The 19,213-nt window shown below is 39.2% G+C and overlaps 3 protein-coding genes across 3 annotated transcripts; all 3 read right to left on the bottom strand.

Moving 5' to 3' along the window:
• On the bottom strand, positions 484–2,743 carry LOC109728264 (L-type lectin-domain containing receptor kinase IX.1-like). Its single transcript, XM_020258633.1, has one exon. The coding sequence runs from the start codon at positions 2,653–2,655 to the stop codon at positions 697–699; it is 1,959 nt and encodes a 652-aa protein (XP_020114222.1). The 5' UTR covers positions 2,656–2,743; the 3' UTR covers positions 484–696.
• On the bottom strand, positions 7,682–9,884 carry LOC109728352 (L-type lectin-domain containing receptor kinase IX.1-like). The gene has a single exon (XM_020258740.1). It carries the CDS (start codon positions 9,761–9,763, stop codon positions 7,682–7,684), a length of 2,082 nt encoding a protein of 693 aa, XP_020114329.1. The 5' UTR covers positions 9,764–9,884.
• Positions 16,437–18,837, bottom strand: LOC109727907 (L-type lectin-domain containing receptor kinase IX.1-like). The gene is given in 1 exon segment (XM_020258118.1): positions 16,437–18,837. A coding segment is annotated over 1 exon segment (2,088 nt). The 5' UTR covers positions 18,752–18,837; the 3' UTR covers positions 16,437–16,663.

Here is a 19,213-nt window from a genome sequence, read left to right on the forward strand (position 1 = left end):
ATGCGCGGTAGCACGCATGCGACGGATTGACGTTGGCGGCGGAGCGGCGGTTCTCAACCAATTGCCTGAGCGGTTCGGATTCTTCGAAGCAACGGCATAAAGGAATTTGGTTAGAGTTTCTATACTTCTCTAATTTGGTCTTTTCGGTTTTACGAAAAGCTTTTTCGGTATTTTCTTGGAGTTTTCGTTGGAACAAGAAAGGTGGGATTCACCATAAGGTTCTTGATTTTTTATCCGGAGAAGACATAAGGTGTAAGCTTGTACTTCTATTTCTTCATATAGTGGAATACATCTCTCTCGCTCTTCCCGTGGACGTAGGCAATTGCCGAACCACGTAAATCTTGGTTTCTTCTTTCTGCATTTATTTTTTTTACCGTTCGGTCGATTTTCTCTATTTTTCGTGTATCTTTGTTGGTAGCACATGACGGACGATCCATCCGGTTCCCAACACAAGCAACTGATTAACATGCCACTCTTATAAAATATTAAAAAGATTGCAATTACAAACATATATCAATAACCTAGCTCGGAAAGCAAAGCTACGATTGACATTATTGCCTTATTCCTAGTACCTTGCTGAGGAACATAGAAGTAAAAAACCACATTACTCACAATCGCACTAAAACATCAAAACATATACTGAAAAAAAAAAAGAAGAAAGAAAACACATTGCAACATGCACGATGTTGAGTTTTATCAACTATTATTAAGGAGTGAAGATGAGGAGGATGCAGATGCGGCGGTTGAGTTAGCAGACGTAGAAACGTCTCTAGCCGATGTTCCAGCGGATGATGATGAGATATTCGGTAGATCCAATTGCGGCGCGGACACCAGCTCCCGCATCTTAGGAGGAAGAGCAGGCAAGGGAATTTCGAAGCGCAAAACGCCGATTGCTTGTTTGATGGACGGTCGTCGATTATAATCTGGGTGGGCACACCACAACCCCACAATCATCAAGCTCTCCATTTCTGGTTCGATGAAATCGCCGTTGAGACGCTCGTCGGCTGCTTCGAGAACTGATTTACTTCCATACAGATCCCAGACCCACTCAACCAGGCTAACTTTGCTTGGAACCTCCGTCTGGACTAAGCACTTTCTCCCGCAAGCGATTTCGAGCAAGACGACTCCGAAGCTGAAGATGTCGGTCTCCTTACTGGCCTTTCCGGTGATGAAGCATTCGGGGGCCAGGTATCCCAACGTGCCCGCCGGAACCGTCGTTTGCGAGCCCCGGTCGTGATCGACGAGCCGCGCCAGCCCGAAGTCGCCGAGCTTAGTGCTGAACGACGAATCCAGCATGATGTTGCTCGACTTGATGTCTCGGTGCACCACGCACTGCTCCCACTCGGTGTGAAGATACAGCAAAGCGGAGGCTAGGCCTTGCGCAATATTGTATCTTGCCGACCACGGCAGTAGCCTCTCTTTGCTATAGAGATAGGAATCGAGGCTTCCGTTGGGCATCAACTCGTAGACCAGCAAGAAATCTCCGCGTCTGTGGCACCAGCCTATGAGCTGCACTAGATTCCGATGCCGCAGTCGGCTTATCGTTTTGATCTCGGATGTATACTCCTTCAGTCCTTGTTTCGACTCCTTGGAGATTCTTTTGATGGCTACGGGAAGGTTTGCGGACCTCAGGAACCCCTTGTACACGGAACCAAAGCCTCCCTGCCCAAGCTTCTCTGCCTCGTCGAAGTTGTTTGTCGCGGCAGCCAATTCGCTGTAAGGAAACCTCTGGGGTCCCCTACCTCTCTCGAACTCATCGTCGATCAGATCATCCTCATCGTCCATGCCACCTTCTTCTTCCTCTGTCATGTTGACTTTCTTACGCGATGAAAGACAGCACCAAACTGCCACAACCAAACAGAGCAGAGCGACTATGCCAGCGGCCGAGCCAGCCGCAACTCCGACGTAACGTTTGCCAGAGTTAGTCAGCAGAGGGGCCGGTTGTGTTGGTGGGCTCGTAATCGTAATATTACTCTTCCTTTGCAAAGTTGAGTTGAACTTCCAGTACAGGATCTGATTGAGCTCGCCGGCGGCGCCAATGGCGGCTGAGAAGCCGACGGTCACCTTCTGGGGAAGTATTGCGCTCAAATCAACTAGACGAGAGAGGTTGAAAGGACTAGTGTAGTTCGGATTACCGTCAAAAGAAAGCAACACACTCAGATTTTTCGTAGTGCTATCATAGTCGATTGACATGGTCGCACGGGTGCTTCTTCTGGTGATATTCGGCAAGTTCTCATACGCCGTAGAGTTGATGGAATTGATATCAATACCAACGTGACAGGCGCTCGGATCCCAGTAATTCTTGAAGGTGTCGAACTCGACCGGCACCAACTCATTCTGCGTTGGGTTCAGAGCGGTTGTATTGTCGAAGAGGCCGAGGTAGCCGCCACCAGTGAAACTAGGGACCGCCGACGGGTAAGGGGAGAGGAAGAACGCTAGCCCATCCCCGTAAAAGCTCAGGTTCATGACTTGGGTGATGAAAGAGAAGCTAGTGTGAAAGCTAGCCACCTCGCCGGTGGCGTCGTCCCAAAGAAGCACCGGATTGCTGTACACCGCTCGGCCCTGGCTGTTGCTGATGGAATTGCTCGAGTCCTTCGAGAGGTTGATGACAGTGCGGTTCCAGACGGCGTCAGCCTGGAGTTGGATAAGCGACATGTTAATTTTGGGATCGGAGAAGTTGAAGCTGAAAGAGAGGGGTGTTGCAGGTGGTATGATAAGATGAAAGATGGTGACGCAGAAGAACAAAGAGAGGAAGCACTTATCAGTTCTCGATTTGGAGGAAGCCATATAGTCGTAGTCGTTTGCAATGATCGCTTCTAGCAAATTGTTTCTCTATATTAAGCTTGGTACGAAGAGGATTGGGCTCGGCATTAGTTGACCACGAAACTAACTTTTTTACAAAATATTTTTAATTATATAAAATGATATAGTAGAAAATTAACAATGGGAGTTAGTTAATTATTATCATCTCTTAAGGTCCAAAATGTGTGTTTGCTTATTGGTCGTGAACCAACTTGCAATAATAAATAAGTTAAAAAGGGAGTACTCGATAGTTGAGTCTACTTTGATAAAAGCGAAATAAGTAAAAGAGTAGACAATTACGCATGAGTCCAACCTGGCAACATGACTAGGACGTAACTAATTACGCGCGCCTTGTTAGTAATAGCTGTAATTAACGAGTTAATTAAAGACTACAGGGATACACCCTTTTCCATGCGTCGTGAGATTCAAACTCAAGATCTACCGTCTGAAATAAAAGCGGGCAACAAATTATTCTAAGGCTTAGTTTTATATTGAGATCTATCTAACGCTTTTAGATATAATAAAGTTGAGAAAAAAGTATATAGGGATATGTTTCTACGTTTTTCAGTGAGACAACAAAAAATATATCGTAACCGACTCATCGCGATATGCGGAACAACAAATAGCATATTTTTTCAACGTACTTTTTCACCGCACGTAACGCAATCTCCCCGCAATCCCAAACGATAACTGCAAATTAAGTAAAATTTTATGTTACACGTATATAAAGCCGTCGAGTTTGACTTGAAATTATTCCTTACTATTATAAGTACTACTTTCCAAAAAAAAATTCTAGTAGGGGGCTCCTAAGCAATGCCTTGTTGGAAAGCACATATTTAATGTCATGCATTAGTTTTTGTTTATATTTTAAAAAGATTAATTTTGATTTTTTGTATACAAATCCTAATTTATTCTAGACAGGCAAAGCATCAGTAGACAATATTTTATTAGGGAGCTCTCGATTTGCTGGCACATGTTAATTCTTACACATATCTAAAAAACATTAAGTTCGATTTTTTTTTTTTTTTAGATTCGAATCTGTTTTAGAACCCTACAGAGAAAACGATCTAAATTGGGAGAGTAACTTTTGCACAGGAGCAACGTTACCCCTCCACTTTTAGACTAGGTCTACATTTACACCCGACCAACTTTACACCCCATAGATCTTTCGTCCCCTACTCGCAATGGTGGAGGGGAGTGTTGCACTGCCGCGACATTTTCAAATGCAGTGTGAGCTATGACCTAGGAGGCAGTAGCGATATCAGGTTGTGGTTAGATATCTGGACGGGAGAAACCCCCTTACGCACGCTCCTCGCGAATATATTTGATCATATCAAGCACAAGGACGCAAGCGTGGCCCAATGCTGGAACCCAAACGGCTGGCGGTGGCGTTACATCTGTCGGAGAACTACAGGGGCCCCCTCAGTGGCTTGGCGTAGGCAGATCACTCTCCTCAAGGGAATGCTTCGGCCCTCCCGTCCCACCAACAAGGCGGACACAACCAAATGGCACTGGACCCCTAGCTAACAATTCTTCGTCAGATCACTCTATTTGTTCCTCACGGACGACGGTTTACGGGATGATGCGAGTTCTACTATATGGAAACTTAAAATCCCGGCCAAAATCATAGTATTCCTTTGGTTGCTTCTGAAAAAGAGAATCCTGACGGCTGATCGTCTACATAAACGTGGATGGATCGCGGAACAATTATGTGTACTCTGTGCCGCTACCTCGGAAAACTGCGACCACCTTACGACCGCTTGTGTCTTCATTCGATTCCTACTCCTCTGCGTGGACGGCCCGAATGTCTTGCTTGAACCCTCGGCAGAGGCGACAGAGTTGTGGTCTAGATTGCTCAGTTTACCAGACTTCCAGAGAAGATTTGAAGCCTTAACTCTACTTATAGCGATTTGGTAGGTCATTTGGACTGAGAGGAACGACTTCATTTTCCGAGCTAAGCTCCCCTACCCTCCCCGTGCACTTGAGCGCGTCAGACTCCTAGTGTCTGACTGGAAAACGAGTATCCAGTAACTCTGCCTATGCTCTTCGGTCTCTTGGGCGTCTCCTTCTTTTTGCTTTTGCACTTTTACTTACTTTTCGCTTTTGTCCCGCCTTGCTTTTGTACTCTTTACTTACTTTATTCTTGCTTTTCGTTCCCATTTTTTTTCCTTTAGGAGGCCCTGGCTGTCTCCATTTTGTAAGCCTAATTCATTTTTCTAATGAATGAAGCAGGTAGCTAGCTACATTTCTCTCTCAAAAAAAAAAAAAAAAACTTATCTAATGGCTCTTATTTTTTACTTATCTTATTATTTTTTCAATTAACAACCCAAAAATTTTTGTGAACCCTAGAATGCATAGATTGTAAGATAACAATTATATATAGGCGGAAAGGTAGCATTTTTCTTTGCATAAGAGTAATTTGGATTATTTCATTCTGGTTAAAATAGTTGTGTAATTAGTAAGTCGTTTAGGAGAGGACCAGTTGAACTATTTGATAAACTTTAAATAATGTAATTGTCAAAATTAAAAGTTCAGAAATTGTAATATTCCGGACGACGAGCAGCCGCCAATGATGAGATCGCTCTGAGGCTTAGTCGGTGACGAGGATGATGGTTGGATCGGATTCAGGTAATTGGGTGAGGGAAAGGATACTAGAAGGAGAATTAGAGAGAAAAGATGCATCAGATATTGGGAAATTGATGAGAAGAGGGGAAGAGAAGGGGCGAGGGAGAGAGAAGAATGAAGAAAGGAGAAGAAGGCTTGGGGAGGAAGTATTTTATATTAATTCTTATATTCATTAATTACATTGGCAGGCCTATATAGCCCCCTTCCCTAATTACATGATTGAAGTAATTATGTTAGCCTACTTAATAGAAACAAGACTATATGAGTCAGAAAACTATACTCTTTATGAGTATTAAAATTTTTTTTATTCATAAGTTTTCAGCCGTTAGATCTATCTATTTAATCATTTCTATTCGTTAGGTTGTAATATTCAACCAACAACTCACTCAAGCTTAAAAGATCACTATCATTCTAACCGGATATTACTATCATCCTAACCGCATATCTTTTCGTCTAACGGCCGAAAATTTATGGGTACAAAAAATCTATACTTATAAGAGTATAGTAGCCCTAGCCATATTATATTAGTTACAGAGAAACTACTAAATAAATGGGCTGACATGGTATTGGGCTGATCCCATCGGGCTCGTTAGGAAAGCGAGCCTCGCAAGCCCGATAGAACTTGACAGTCCGAACTCAGGTCTGCTCTTCGTCCGTCGGCAACTCGCTGTCCAACCAACCACCTGCTGTGAATTCACCCTTCTCCTTATTCCTTGGATCCCCTGGATCCTGTTGGTTCTAGATTCTTCCACCCTAATTTTCTGCCCCTCTTCTACTACTACTTCGTCGGCTTTCTCTCTCTCTCTCTCTCTCTCTCTCTCTCCTCCGCCGCTACTCCGGCACCGCTCTTTATCCGAGTGCACTAGGCAGTTACAGACGCCTATTTGTAAAAAAAGTTAAGAAGATCTTGTAACGAAATAGCGAGATCCGAAGATTGGAAACCCACTACTTCAAATAGTGGATCAAGAATACCACTAGCCCAAGATCAAACCAAACTAGAGAAGAAGAACAAGAACAATGGAGAACAAGACACACTTTCTCTTAATTAAAATTAAAGGGATTCTCACACACATAAGCTTAGTCCAAAAGGTGGTGAAAATACAACTAAGTTCACATGTTCTCATTAGATGCATGCATGCCACTCACATAAACCAAGAGAATTTATGAGTTCAAGATATTAGCTCTTGGGTCAAAGATAAGAATGCAAAAGGGTGTGGAAGGTTGGAAAGTGTAGTATATTTATGAATGGTAGTTGAAAGGTGGAAGATGTAGATGAAAGTCAACATGTATGCTATGGATGATTTTTGGGCTATGTGAGATGCATGAGCAAGTAATGAGAACACATAGAAAAACATAACTTAACCAAATAAAAGACAAAAAATTCACTTTAAAACTTAACAGATCTTTATATATTTTATCCACTTTTTTTGGGCAATGTTTTGTTTTTGATAGGTTCTAAGACATCATATATTAGAGAACTGAGAGATTTGCACTCTAGTTTTTTTAAAAAATGTTGTAAGTATTATGTGTTAAATCAATATTTTCTTGAGGTTTATTTTGAAGAGAAAAGCCTATAAATTATCTTTACTCCAGCCTTCCGTATGAGAAAATGGTCTTTTAAGCCCCAAGTCTGAAGCCCAGTTGTTCATACTTCTAGCTTTACTTCATTCCTGGTAAAATTAAACGAAATGAATGACATGTTAATTTTTCTCTTAAAAATAAAAAAAAAATCTCAAATAATCATCTGCATTTAGACCTATTATATGTTGCAAATTAATGACATGCTATTCTTACACGTGCCAAAAGGAAGAACAATCATTTTGCATTAATTCAACACAAACATAAGCAAACTTGCTGGGAAAACAAAGGCATCAAGTTGCAATAAGCCGTCATGGGATTATTGAGAATTGTAATGTTGTTCACCTTTATCCACTTCAAGGAGAAGAGTATTGAGAATTGTATTTCTCAATACTGATGTAGTATTGAGAAATGCTACATCAGTATTTCTAGAGGGTCATTTTGAAGAGAGAAATCCTATAATTTATCTTTTACTCTAGTCTACAAGGAAATGGCCTTTTTACTGCATTTGGGCATTTTATAACTGCAAATGGTCGTCTAAAAAAAAATTTGCAAGTAAAATCCGTGTTATTACTCACAATAGCTCTAAAACATCAAAACACAAATTAAAGAAAAAAAAAAAAGAAGAAGAAAGAAAACAAATTGCAACATGCACAATGTTGAGTTTTATCAACTATTATTTAAGTAGCAAAGATGAGGAGGATTCAGATGCAGCGGTCGAGTTAGTAGATACAGAAACGGCGGTAGCCGATGCTCCAGTGGATGACGATGAGGTGTAATTGAAACTTGATAGATCCGCCGGCGGCGGCGCGGTCACCAGCCCCGGCATCTTAGGAGGAAGAGCAGGCAATGGAATTTCAAAGCGCAAAACACCGATTACTTGTTTGATCGACGGTCGTCGATTATAATTTGGGTGGGCGCACCATAACCCCACAACCATCAAACTCTCCATTTCCGGTTCTTCGAAATCGCCGTTCAGACGCTCGTCGGCTGCTTCAAGAACTGACTTCCTTCCATACAGATCCCAGACCCACTCAACCAGGCTAACTTTCCTCCCAACCTCTGTCTGGACTATGCACTTTCTCCCGCAAGCGATTTCGAGTAAGACGACACCGAAGCTGAAGATGTCGGTCTCCTTACTGGCCTTTCCAGTGATGAAACATTCTGGGGCCAGGTATCCCAAGGTGCCCGCCGGAACCGTGGTTTGCGAGCCGCGGTCAAGGTCAACAAGCCACGCCAGCCCGAAGTCGCCGAGCTTAGCGCTGAACGACGAATCCAGCATGATGTTGCTCGACTTGATGCCCCGGTGCACCACGCACTGCTCCCACTCGGCGTGAAGATACAGCAAAGCGGAGGCCAAGCCTTGTGCTATGTTGTATCTCGCCGTCCACGGCAGTAGTCTCTCTTCACTGTAGAGATAGGAATCTAGGCTTCCGTTGGGCATCAACTCGTAAACCAGCATGAAATCTCCGCGCCTGTGGCACCAGCCTATGAGCTGCACCAGATTCGGATGCCGCAGTCGGCTTATCGTATTGATCTCGGACGTGTACTCCTTCAGTCCTTGTTTCGACTCCTTGGAGATTCTTTTGATGGCTACGGGAAGGTTTGCGGACCTCAGGAACCCTTTGTACACGGAACCAAAGCCGCCCTGCCCAAGCTTCTCTGCCTCGTCGAAGTTGTTTGTCGCGGCAACCAAATCGCTGTAAGGAAACCTCTGGGGTCCACTACCTCTCTGGAACTCCTCGTTGATCAGATCATCCTCGTTGTCCTTGCTGCTGCCTTCTTCCTTCCCCGTGTTGGCCTTCTTACGCGACGAAAGAAACCAAACTGCCGCAATCAAACAGAGCAGAGCGACTACCCCGGCGGCCGAGCCGGCAACAACTCCGACATTACTTTTGCCAGAGTCAGTTGATGACGGAGGGGCCGGTTGTGTTGGTGGGCTCGGAATCGTACGATTACTCTTCCTTTCCAAAGTTGAGCTGAAATTCCAGTACAGGATCTGATGCAGCTCGAAGGCGTTGCCAGTGGCAGCTGAGAAGCCTACGGTCACCTCGTGGGGAAGTACTGCCTTCAAATCAACGAGGTAAGAGAGGCGGAAAGGCCTAGTGTAGTTCGGATTACCGTGGAAAGAAAGCAAGACACTCAAATATTCCGTAGTGTTATCGTAGTCGATTGACGCGGTCGCGTAGGTGCGGCTTCTGGTGATATCCGGCAATTCCTTGTACACCGTAGAGTTGATGGAATTGATATCAACACCAACGTGACAGGCGCTCGGATCCCAGTCATTCCGGTAGGTGTCGAACTCGACGGCCACCATCTGATTCTGCATCGAGTTCAGAGCGGTTCTACCGTCGAAGAGGCCGAGGTAGCCACCACTGCCGAAGCTGGGGAACACCGGCCAGGAAGGGGAGAGGAAGAACGCTAGCCCATCCCCGTAAAAGCTCAGGTTCATGGCTTGGATGACGAAAGAGAAGCTAGTGTGAAAGCTAGCCACCTCGCCCGTGGCGTCGTCCCAAAGAAGCACCGGATTGCCGTACACCACTCGGCCTTGGCTGCTGGGCGTGTCCTTCGTAAGATTGATGACAGTCCCGTTCCAGAAAGCGTCGGACTGCAATTTGATATTCGACCCGTAAGTTTCGGGATCAGAAAAGTTGAAGCTGAAGGAGAGTGGTGTTGCATGTTGTATGATAACATGAAAGACGATGATGTAGAAGAACAAGGAGAGAGAGCACTTAGTTCTCGATTTGGAGGAAGCCATATAGTGGTAGTTGTTAATTACAACGCTCTTTTGGCAAATTGTTTATCGATCTATATTCAGCTTTGAAGGAAGAGGACTAGCAAGGTTCCACACTAGTTGACCACGAAGATAATTTCTTTCACAAAATATTTTTATTATATAAAATATTAATTCTACATAATGAAGTGGAAACAGGGTATATAATATGTCCGGAAATTAACGATGGGTGCTAGTTAATTATTATTATCTTTTAAGATCCACAATGTGTGTTTCTTTATTTGTGGAGAACTAATTTTCAATATAAGTTGAAAGAGAAGTACACAATGTTTTTTTTTTTTGAGAGATAAGTAGTATGCTATCCATTTCGTTTATTTCATTTAGAAATAAATTTAGCTGAAAATATGAATCAACTAGAATTCAAACTTGGGTCTCGGGTACCAACCACCAAGCCCTTTGCCACTTGCTCTAGGGATAGTCGGTGGAAGTAAACAATGTTGATTCAAAATTAAGGAGCAGTAAGTTTACTTTGACCTGGCAAACAGAAGAACATGACCGTTGATAGGGAAAAAAATTTTATGGAAATTGTCCCCAAACTAATTAGTTTGGGGATTATGCGGATCGGCGCCACGTGGCTGATCCGACGGCCACGGATGGAAAAAAACTCTTGTTTTTAGAGAGAGAGAGAAAAAGCAACTGAGAAACGTGGCTAAGCCAAGCACTTAGTCTTTATATGTTTATTTATTAAAAAAATAATTTTCATATTTTAATATAGATTTGAATCCGTTTTTAGAGGGATAGAACTTGAGTAGAAAGCTTTCTAATAATGTCTCCTTAGAAAGCTTCCATTTGGCTACCCATGTTAATTTTTACACATATCTTAAAACAGTTAAGTTTGAATTATTTTTATAAATTTGAATTTGTTTCAGACTCATGTAGAGAAAACAATCGAAATTGGGAGAGTAGCATTTGCACAAACAATATTATTTGTACACTTCTAGACTTAGTCTATATTTATACCCGGCCTACACATCTAATGGCTCTTATCTTCTACTTATTTATCAATTTTTTAAAAAACTGAAATTTGAAAGAATTTTGTGAACCCTAAAATGCATAGGTTGCAATATTACAATTGTATATAGGTGTAAATAGTAGCATTTTCCTTTGCATAAGAGTAATTTGGATTTTCATTCCGATTAAAACGGCTATGTAATTGGTTTAGTTCATGTAGGAGAGGAGCCGATTAAGTTATTTGATAAAGTTTAGAGTATATAATTGTCAAAATCAAAAGTTTGAACGTTTATTTGCAAAGAGCTAAAGTTCTGAAGATTTATGTACATTTTAACCCATTTTTTTGGTATAGTCTTGTTTTTGATATTTGTTATGACAAAAAAGAAAAAAAATTAGTTTGTTGGATGCGAAAGTATCAAAGAGAATTGAAAAAGAGAATAGAAAAATAAAATGCACATATATTCGAAACACACGAAACTAAATTATCTTCTCTTGGGGAGAAGACCATAAATGTAATTTAGCCTTAAATAATGTTGGAAACTAACACGGGAGAAGACCATAATAAATGTAATTTAGCCTTACATAATGGTGAAAACTAACACCTAAAAATAGCAAATATTCTAAATTCTTTGAATGTGTTTAAGCAGCATAATCTAGATTTAAGAGTATCAAGCGGTTGGTGCTTTATAGACTTTTTGGATGAATTCTCTATTTCAAAAAATAAAAATTTTTCTCTAGATTTTTTATTTTTCTATTGCATGGTTTTAATTTTGGTGGTGTGTGTATGATATCTTAATATAGTTTTTGCATAAACTTTTAACCAATTTGAAATCCATCTCCTGAACTTTAAAAAGCACAAAATCATCATCCGAACTTTGAATAAGCTGCAATTATCCCAAAAACAATATTGAAGTATTATCTACTACTCAGTATTTATAGAGGGTCATTTTGAAGAGAGCAATCCTGTAAATTATCTTTTACTCTAGTCTATTTATAAGAAAATTAAATGGTCTTAGTGCATTTTGGGCATTTATAAATTGCAAATAATTGAGTATGGGGATAAGAAAAATAGCTATTACAGGGATAGGTACAAGTATGGGGATAAGAAAAATAGCGTTTAGATGAAAATTGGGTTGTTCCCGAGAATAAGAAAAATATTAGAAAGTTTTATATAGAAAATGGAGGTGTTGGTGGGGATAACCGAGAACTACTATTCTCGGGTAAAAAATTAGCGTTTGGATATAAAGGAGGGGATAAGGACCTATCCCTATTCCTATTCCCAAACCAAACGGTGCTAGTGTTTTTGATTGTTTTTTTAAAATTTTTATAGGTCATGCCCGACTTAGTTGAGTGGTATGTCTTTTCGTTGTATTTTTATTTTTTATTATTAATAAAATATCATGCGAGAAATGGAGCGGCTGCGCGAAGCTCTCGACCTTCTTACTTGCTTCTCTCGTGGACTTCATTATGTAGGAACCGAAGGCATCAAAGTTGATCTCAAACTTTTTGGTCTCACCAATCCTGATGAGATCGTCATCATTGATCTCTCTTTTGGGCTTTTGTTGTTTCTCGTTCATCTTCAGTCGTTATGCTAGCTTATGTTGAATTTTTATAGTTTATTTATATATATTTAATTTATTATAAATTGACTAGTAATATCTCAAAAAGTAAATTTTAGTTTTAGTTTCTAGTTCCTTTGGATTTTATCTCTTTGTTTAGGTAATAATCTTTAGATATCAACACATTTCCACTAGCACCCATACCCCACGAATCATCTAACCCTAAATCTCATCCAGATGAGTTAAAACTTCAAACACATTCATTCTAGCACAACATACACCAACCGCATCATTTCATACCCTACATGTCAAATCAATGTTAAAAACTCAAACCACACCCCTTGATACTTTGAAGTTATTCTAGCTCAAATAATTATATTATAGTATGGGTAGGGGAGGGTAGTATAGATATAGTGAGTGATATATTGTGAGTTATAGATATATATTTATATTAGATATAATATTATAGATAGGACTTAGTACTTGCCTACTTATATTATATATAATGTCTCAAAATTAATTAATTTTTAATAGCCGAGTGATTGGCTTGTGAATTTAACGTTGAAAACAATTAATATCTTATGAATTTTAAATGAAATAATTTTTTCACTAATTTGAATAAAGTCAGTATCTTTATCTTAATTCAGTCTAATCATATTTTTTATTATATTTTTATTTTACCTATTTTATTTTTAGATTATCGTTTATAGATTAAATTGATATTGAAAAATTATGAAATTAGTTTTCTAACTTTTAATAGGTAAATCAAATTAACGGACGATCTTCGTTTCGCAGTACATCATTAAAATAATTTGTATGTATGAAGTTATGACTATCAATAGTTATACGGTCAGGATTTATTATATAATTATAAATTTAATATTATATTTATATATAATTTTTTGCCGTTAGATTAACCCTTTGATTATTTTTACTCGTTAGATTATACGATTCAACCAACTACCCACTCAACCCTAGGGGGTCACATTATCCTAACCGCACATCTTTTAATCCAAAAGCGGAAAACTTAATAGCACCAAGTCATTGGTGCTATTAATAGTATTCCAGCTTAGTTCTCTCTCTATATATATATATATATATCTATCTATATATATATATATATATATATATATATAGATCTGGGCTGGAATACTATCAATAGCACTAAGCATTTGGTGCTATTAGTTTTTTGACCATTGGATTAAAAGATATACGGTTATGATGATATGGAGCCTCTAGGATTGAGTGAGTTGTTGGTTTAATAGTATGATCTAACGGGTGAAAATAGTCAAATAGTTAAATCTAACGGCAGAAAAATTTGATAGTACCAAATGTATGGTGCTATGATAGTATTCCAGCCGGACTCTCTCTCTCTCTCTCTCTCTCTCTCCATATATATATATATATATATATATATATATTCAAGGTTTGGAAACTTAGTTGCTTCATATATTTACTTAAACTCATTTCTAAATAAAATGAACAAAGTGACTTGATAGTCAAAAAAAAAAAAAAAGAAAAAAGAAAAAAAGAGGAGTTAGCTTGAACCTCAATATATCTCAATATCAAGGTGGGTCTCTCATTGTAATGTTGCGCACCGTTTTCCATTTCAAGGACGAGAGCATTGAGAAAGAGAATTCTATTTGGTGGGGTAATGAAAGTGATGTAGAGTCAAGTCATATACAACTTGAAGAAAGGTTTGTGATTATTGCAATGAAATTATTGATCTTAATGGTATCTTTCTCTATGGTATAAACTAACCCACAAGCTAAGGATGGTTCAATGTACCTTTTAGTGGTACCTTTCTTTATGGCGTAATATAATTTACAAACTAAGAATGATTTAATGTAGTTAATTTTTTTGCAACTGTACTGAAACAAAAATATCTAGAGTTTTTGTGGTTGAGCACTCATTAATTAATTAGCAAGAATGTGACCATTACTTTGAATAATACTTTAATTAATTAGTAGAACATGCGACCACCGTATATATTACGAAAATGGAAGCATAAATAGGGGCTATATTATTTTGACCTTATCTTGATATGGATTTTCAAAAAAACAATAAACTTGAAAGTGAAAAATTAAAATGAAAAATATTTTGAGAAAAATAAGTGCTTGATATGGATATTGCTTCTTCAATTTATTTAAGGGGCTTTTACAAATGTATATGGACAAAAACATATATCAATATAATAATATATATATAACTGAAAAATTTTAAACTAAATCGCAAAGTCATATCATCACCCTTAATATTTTTTTTAAAAAAAAAAACTTAAAATTTTAATTAAACCGACTTTAAATCTATAAAATAAAATTGCATTTTAAATAAAATTAATTTGTTTAGGTGAGTGGATAATATTTTAGGTAGTATCAACATTTTGTATCAAATTTTTTATCATTCTATTATATAAAACAGAATTCTAACCCCGCTTCTTGGGTTATAGAGTAGTATAATTTTTTTTTTTTTNATAAATTTCTAGTGCAAAAAGTTGTTGAATCTAAAAGCCTATAAGTAAGATCTAGAAAAAAAAAATAGAATCAAAACTAAAAATATATCAGGAGTTTCTTAGCTATTTTTTAAAAATAAAGTTACTTTGTAGAATTAGGTTGAATATAAATATTAAAAATATTACTCTGTAATAGTTTAATTTTTTAAAAAATAATAATTATTTTACATAATATAATTTGACAATATAATGAAATGATATCTGAAACACAAAAAAAAGAGGTTTGTTTGGTTTTTCTTATTTATTTTTATCTGTAATATTTTTTAATTATTTTTTATGATACGGTCAACAAAAATAAATAAGTATAATAAAGAAGAGATATATGTCATGCTATTACATATTGGATGAGCTAATTATGATGTGATGTGATGTGATGTGGTCAGGTCACAAAGTCTGCTGAAAGTGAGAAGAACGGTATCTACAAGTTTAGTAGGAAAGACAAATAATGTCTACAAACATTGGTCTTGTCTTTGCAAAAATATCTATTTTTTATATTTTCAAAGATGAAAAAAAAATATTTGAAAATATTTTTGATGCTCCCCTTCTTCAATATTTTTAAATAATGGTTAAATTGGACTTTTAGTCCTCTGACTTTAAGTTGAGTAATATTTTGATTCTCAGACTTAAATTAATTATGATTTCTTGTTTAAACTTTTTGAGTTATTATAATTAAAATTTTTAATCTAATTTAGCTAGTTAGATCTTGATATTTCAATAATCTGATAGTGATGTAGCATATTAGTGATTGCCACACTATCAATTGTAACACTATTACATTAGTATCACATTATTGATTTATCATTATTTAACCAACTAAATTCGACTTTGCTACTTAATTGCAGTAATTTAGAAAACTTAAGTCAGAAATAGCAAAAAATTTAAGTTAGGAAACTAATGTGAAGTTTTCTTATATCCAGCTGCAATTGAGTTCGAAGCAGGCTAGACTAATTATCTACACTTGGAGAGAAGACCATAAATGTAATTTAACCTTAAATAGTGGTGGAAACTAGGAGAAGACCATAAACGTAATTTAGCCTAATTAATGGTGAAAACTAACAATGAAGAATAGCAAATATTCTAAATTCTTCGAATGCATTCAAACAACATAATCCAGATTTAAGAGTATCGAGCGGGTGGTGTTTTATAGACTTTTTGGATGAACTCTCTATTTCAGAAAAAAAAAAAGAAAAAGAAAAAGAAAAATTCTCTAGATTTTTTTATTTCTTATTGCATAGTTTTGATTTTGATAGCGAGTGTGTAAGAGATCTCAATATAGTTTTTGCGTAAACTTTTAACCAATTTGAAATCCGTCCCCTGAACTTTAAAAAGTGCAAAATCATCATCCGAACTTTGAATAAGCCGCAATCTATCCCAAAATCAATATTGGTGGGGAAAAAAAAATAATATTGAAGTATTTTTTGAAAGAAGGTAGTATATTTCTGCTTCATTCATTAAGAAGATGTACTTGACTACAGTGTAAGGCAACGGGACCTCAAGGCGAACAATATTGATGTATTATCTAGCTACTATATCAGTATTTCTAGAGGGTCATTTTGAAGAGAGAAATCCTGTAAATTATCTAGATTTAGATCTATAAGCAACTGATTGACACGCCACTCTTATAAAATATTAAAAAAAGATTGCAATACAAACATATATCAACAACCTAGCTCGGAAAACATAGTTACGATCGGCATTATTGCCTTTTTCCTAGTACCGTTGCTGATTGGGGAACATAAAGTAAAAAAACCATATTACTCACAGTCGCTCTCAAACATCAAAACATACCGGAAAAAAAAGAAGAAGAAAGAAAACAAATTGCAGCAAGCATAATGTTGAGTTTTAGAAAGTATTATTAAGGAGCGAAGATGAGGAGGATTCAGATGCGGTGATTGATTTAGCAGATGCAGAAACGACACTAGCCGATGCTCCAGTGGATGATGATGAGGTATAATTGAAATTCGATAGATCTATTGGCGGCGCGAACACCAGCTCCGGCATCTTAGCAGAAAGAGCGGGCAAGGGAATTTCGAAGCGTAGTACACCGATTGCTTCTTGGATCGACGGTCGTCGATTATAATCTGGGTGCGCGCACCACAACCCAACAACCATCAAGCTCTCCATTTCTGGTTCGATGAAATCGCCGTTGAGACGTTCGTCGGCTGCTTCAAGAACTGATTTCCTTCCATACAGATCCCAGACCCACTCAACCAGGCTAACTTTGCTCCGATCCTCCGTCTGGACTATGCACTTTCTCCCGCAAGCGATTTCGAGCAAGACGACGCCGAAGCTGAAGATGTCAGTCTCCTTACTGGCTTTCCCGGTGATGAAGCATTCGGGGGCCAGGTATCCCAACGTGCCGGCAAGAACCGTGGTTTGCGAGCCGCGGTCGTGGTCGACGAGCCGCGCCAGCCCGAAGTCACCGAGCTTGGCGCCGAACGATGAATCCAGCATGATGTTGCTCGGCTTGATGTCTCGGTGCACCACACACTGCTCCCACTCGGTGTGAAGATACAACAAAGCAGAGGCCAGGCCTTGCGCTATGTTGTATCTCGCCGACCACGGCAGTAGCCTCTATTTGCTGTAGAGATAGGAATCCAGGCTTCCGTTGGGCATCAACTCGTAGAGCAGCAAGAAATCTCCGCGTCTGTGGCACCAGCCTATGAGCTGCACTAGATTCCGATGCCGCAGTCGGCTTATCGCGTTGATCTCGGACGTGTACTCCTTCAGTCCTTGTTTCGACCCCTTGGAGATTCTTTTGATGGCTACGGGACGATTTATGGACCTCAGGAACCCTTTGTACACGAAACCAAAGCCTCCCTGCCCAAGCTTCTCTGCCTCGTCGAAGTTGTTCGTCGCTGCAACCAATTCGCTGTAAGGAAACCTCTGGGGTCCCCTACCTCTCTCGAACTCATCGTCGATCAGATCATCATCGTCGTCCATGCTGCCTTCTTCTTCCTCTCCCATGGTGGCCTTCTTACGCGACGAAAGAAACCAGCAAACTGCCGCAACCAAACAGAGCACAGCGAATACTCCAGCGGCCGAGCCGGCCACAACTCCGACATTAATTTTGCCCGAGAAAGTCGATGGCGGAGGGGCCGGCTGTGTCGGTGGGCTCGTAATCGTACGATTACTCTTCCTTTGCAATGTTGAGTTGAAATTCCAGTAGAGGATCTGATGCAGCTCGATGGCGTTGCCAGTGGCAGCTGAGAAGCCAACGGCCACCTCCTGGGGTAGTACTGCCTTCAAATCAACAAGGTGAGAGAGGTTGAAAGGACTAGTGTAGTTAGGATTACCGTCAAAAGAAAGCAAGACACTTAAATATTTCGTGGTGATATTGTAGTCAATTGACACGGTCGTGCGGGAGCCGTTCCTGGTGATATCCGGCAAGTCCTTGGACCCCATAGAGTAGATGGAATTGATATCAATACCCATGTGATAGTCGCTCGGATCCCAGTCATTCTTGAAGGTGTCGAACTCGACCGCCACTATCTGATTATGCGACGAGTTCAGAGCGGTACTACCGTTGAAGAGGCCGAGGGAGCCACCACTGCCAAAGATAGGGACTACCGACGGAAAAGGGGAGAGGAAGAACGCTAGCCCATCCCCGTAATTGCTCGTGTTCTTGGCATGGATGACGAAAGAGAAGCTAGTGTGAAAGCTAGCCACCTCGCCCCTGGCGTTGTCCCAAAGAAGCACCGGATTGCTGTACACCGCTCGGCCTTGGCTGCCGTGTGTGTCGTTCGTAAGATTGATGACAGTGCCGTTCCAGACAGCGTCGGCCTGAAGTGTTATATTCGACATGTTAATTTCGGGATCGGAAAAGTTGAAGCTGAAGGAGAGTGGTGTTGCATGTGGTTTGCAAACATTAAAGACGATGTCGAAGAATAAGAAGAGGGAGCACTTAGTTCTTGATTTGGAGGAAGCCATAGAATCGTATTAGTTTGTAATGGTCGCTTTTTACAAACTGTTTCTCTACATTTAGCTTGGAAGGAAGAAGACTAGGCTAAACATTAGTTGACCCCGAAACTAACTTCTTTCACATATTAATTCTGCATGACGAAAAAGACTCGAGAATACATACGTAGGACATTAATGATGATAAGGACGTAACCAATTAAGCGTGCCTTCCCAGTAATTGCTGGAGTAAATTACATAATTGCTCGCAGAATTTTTGATAAAATTCTCTTTAGGTCGGTTAATTAACCTCTTTAGTGTATTCCAATCAACATATTAAATTTTAATTTCCCCATAATTATTGGGTCAGTGCTCAAATTTTGATTTATTTTTTTAAGGATAAAAACACTAATTAATATATATAGTAGCCCATTTAGCTACCAAATTATAATATGCCAATGGATGTTGATAATCATTTTAGTTTTTATACCATCT

The sequence above is a fragment of the Ananas comosus genome, linkage group 23, assembly GCF_001540865.1.
Source record: "Ananas comosus cultivar F153 linkage group 23, ASM154086v1, whole genome shotgun sequence".
Classification (NCBI taxonomy): Eukaryota; Viridiplantae; Streptophyta; class Magnoliopsida; order Poales; family Bromeliaceae; genus Ananas; species Ananas comosus.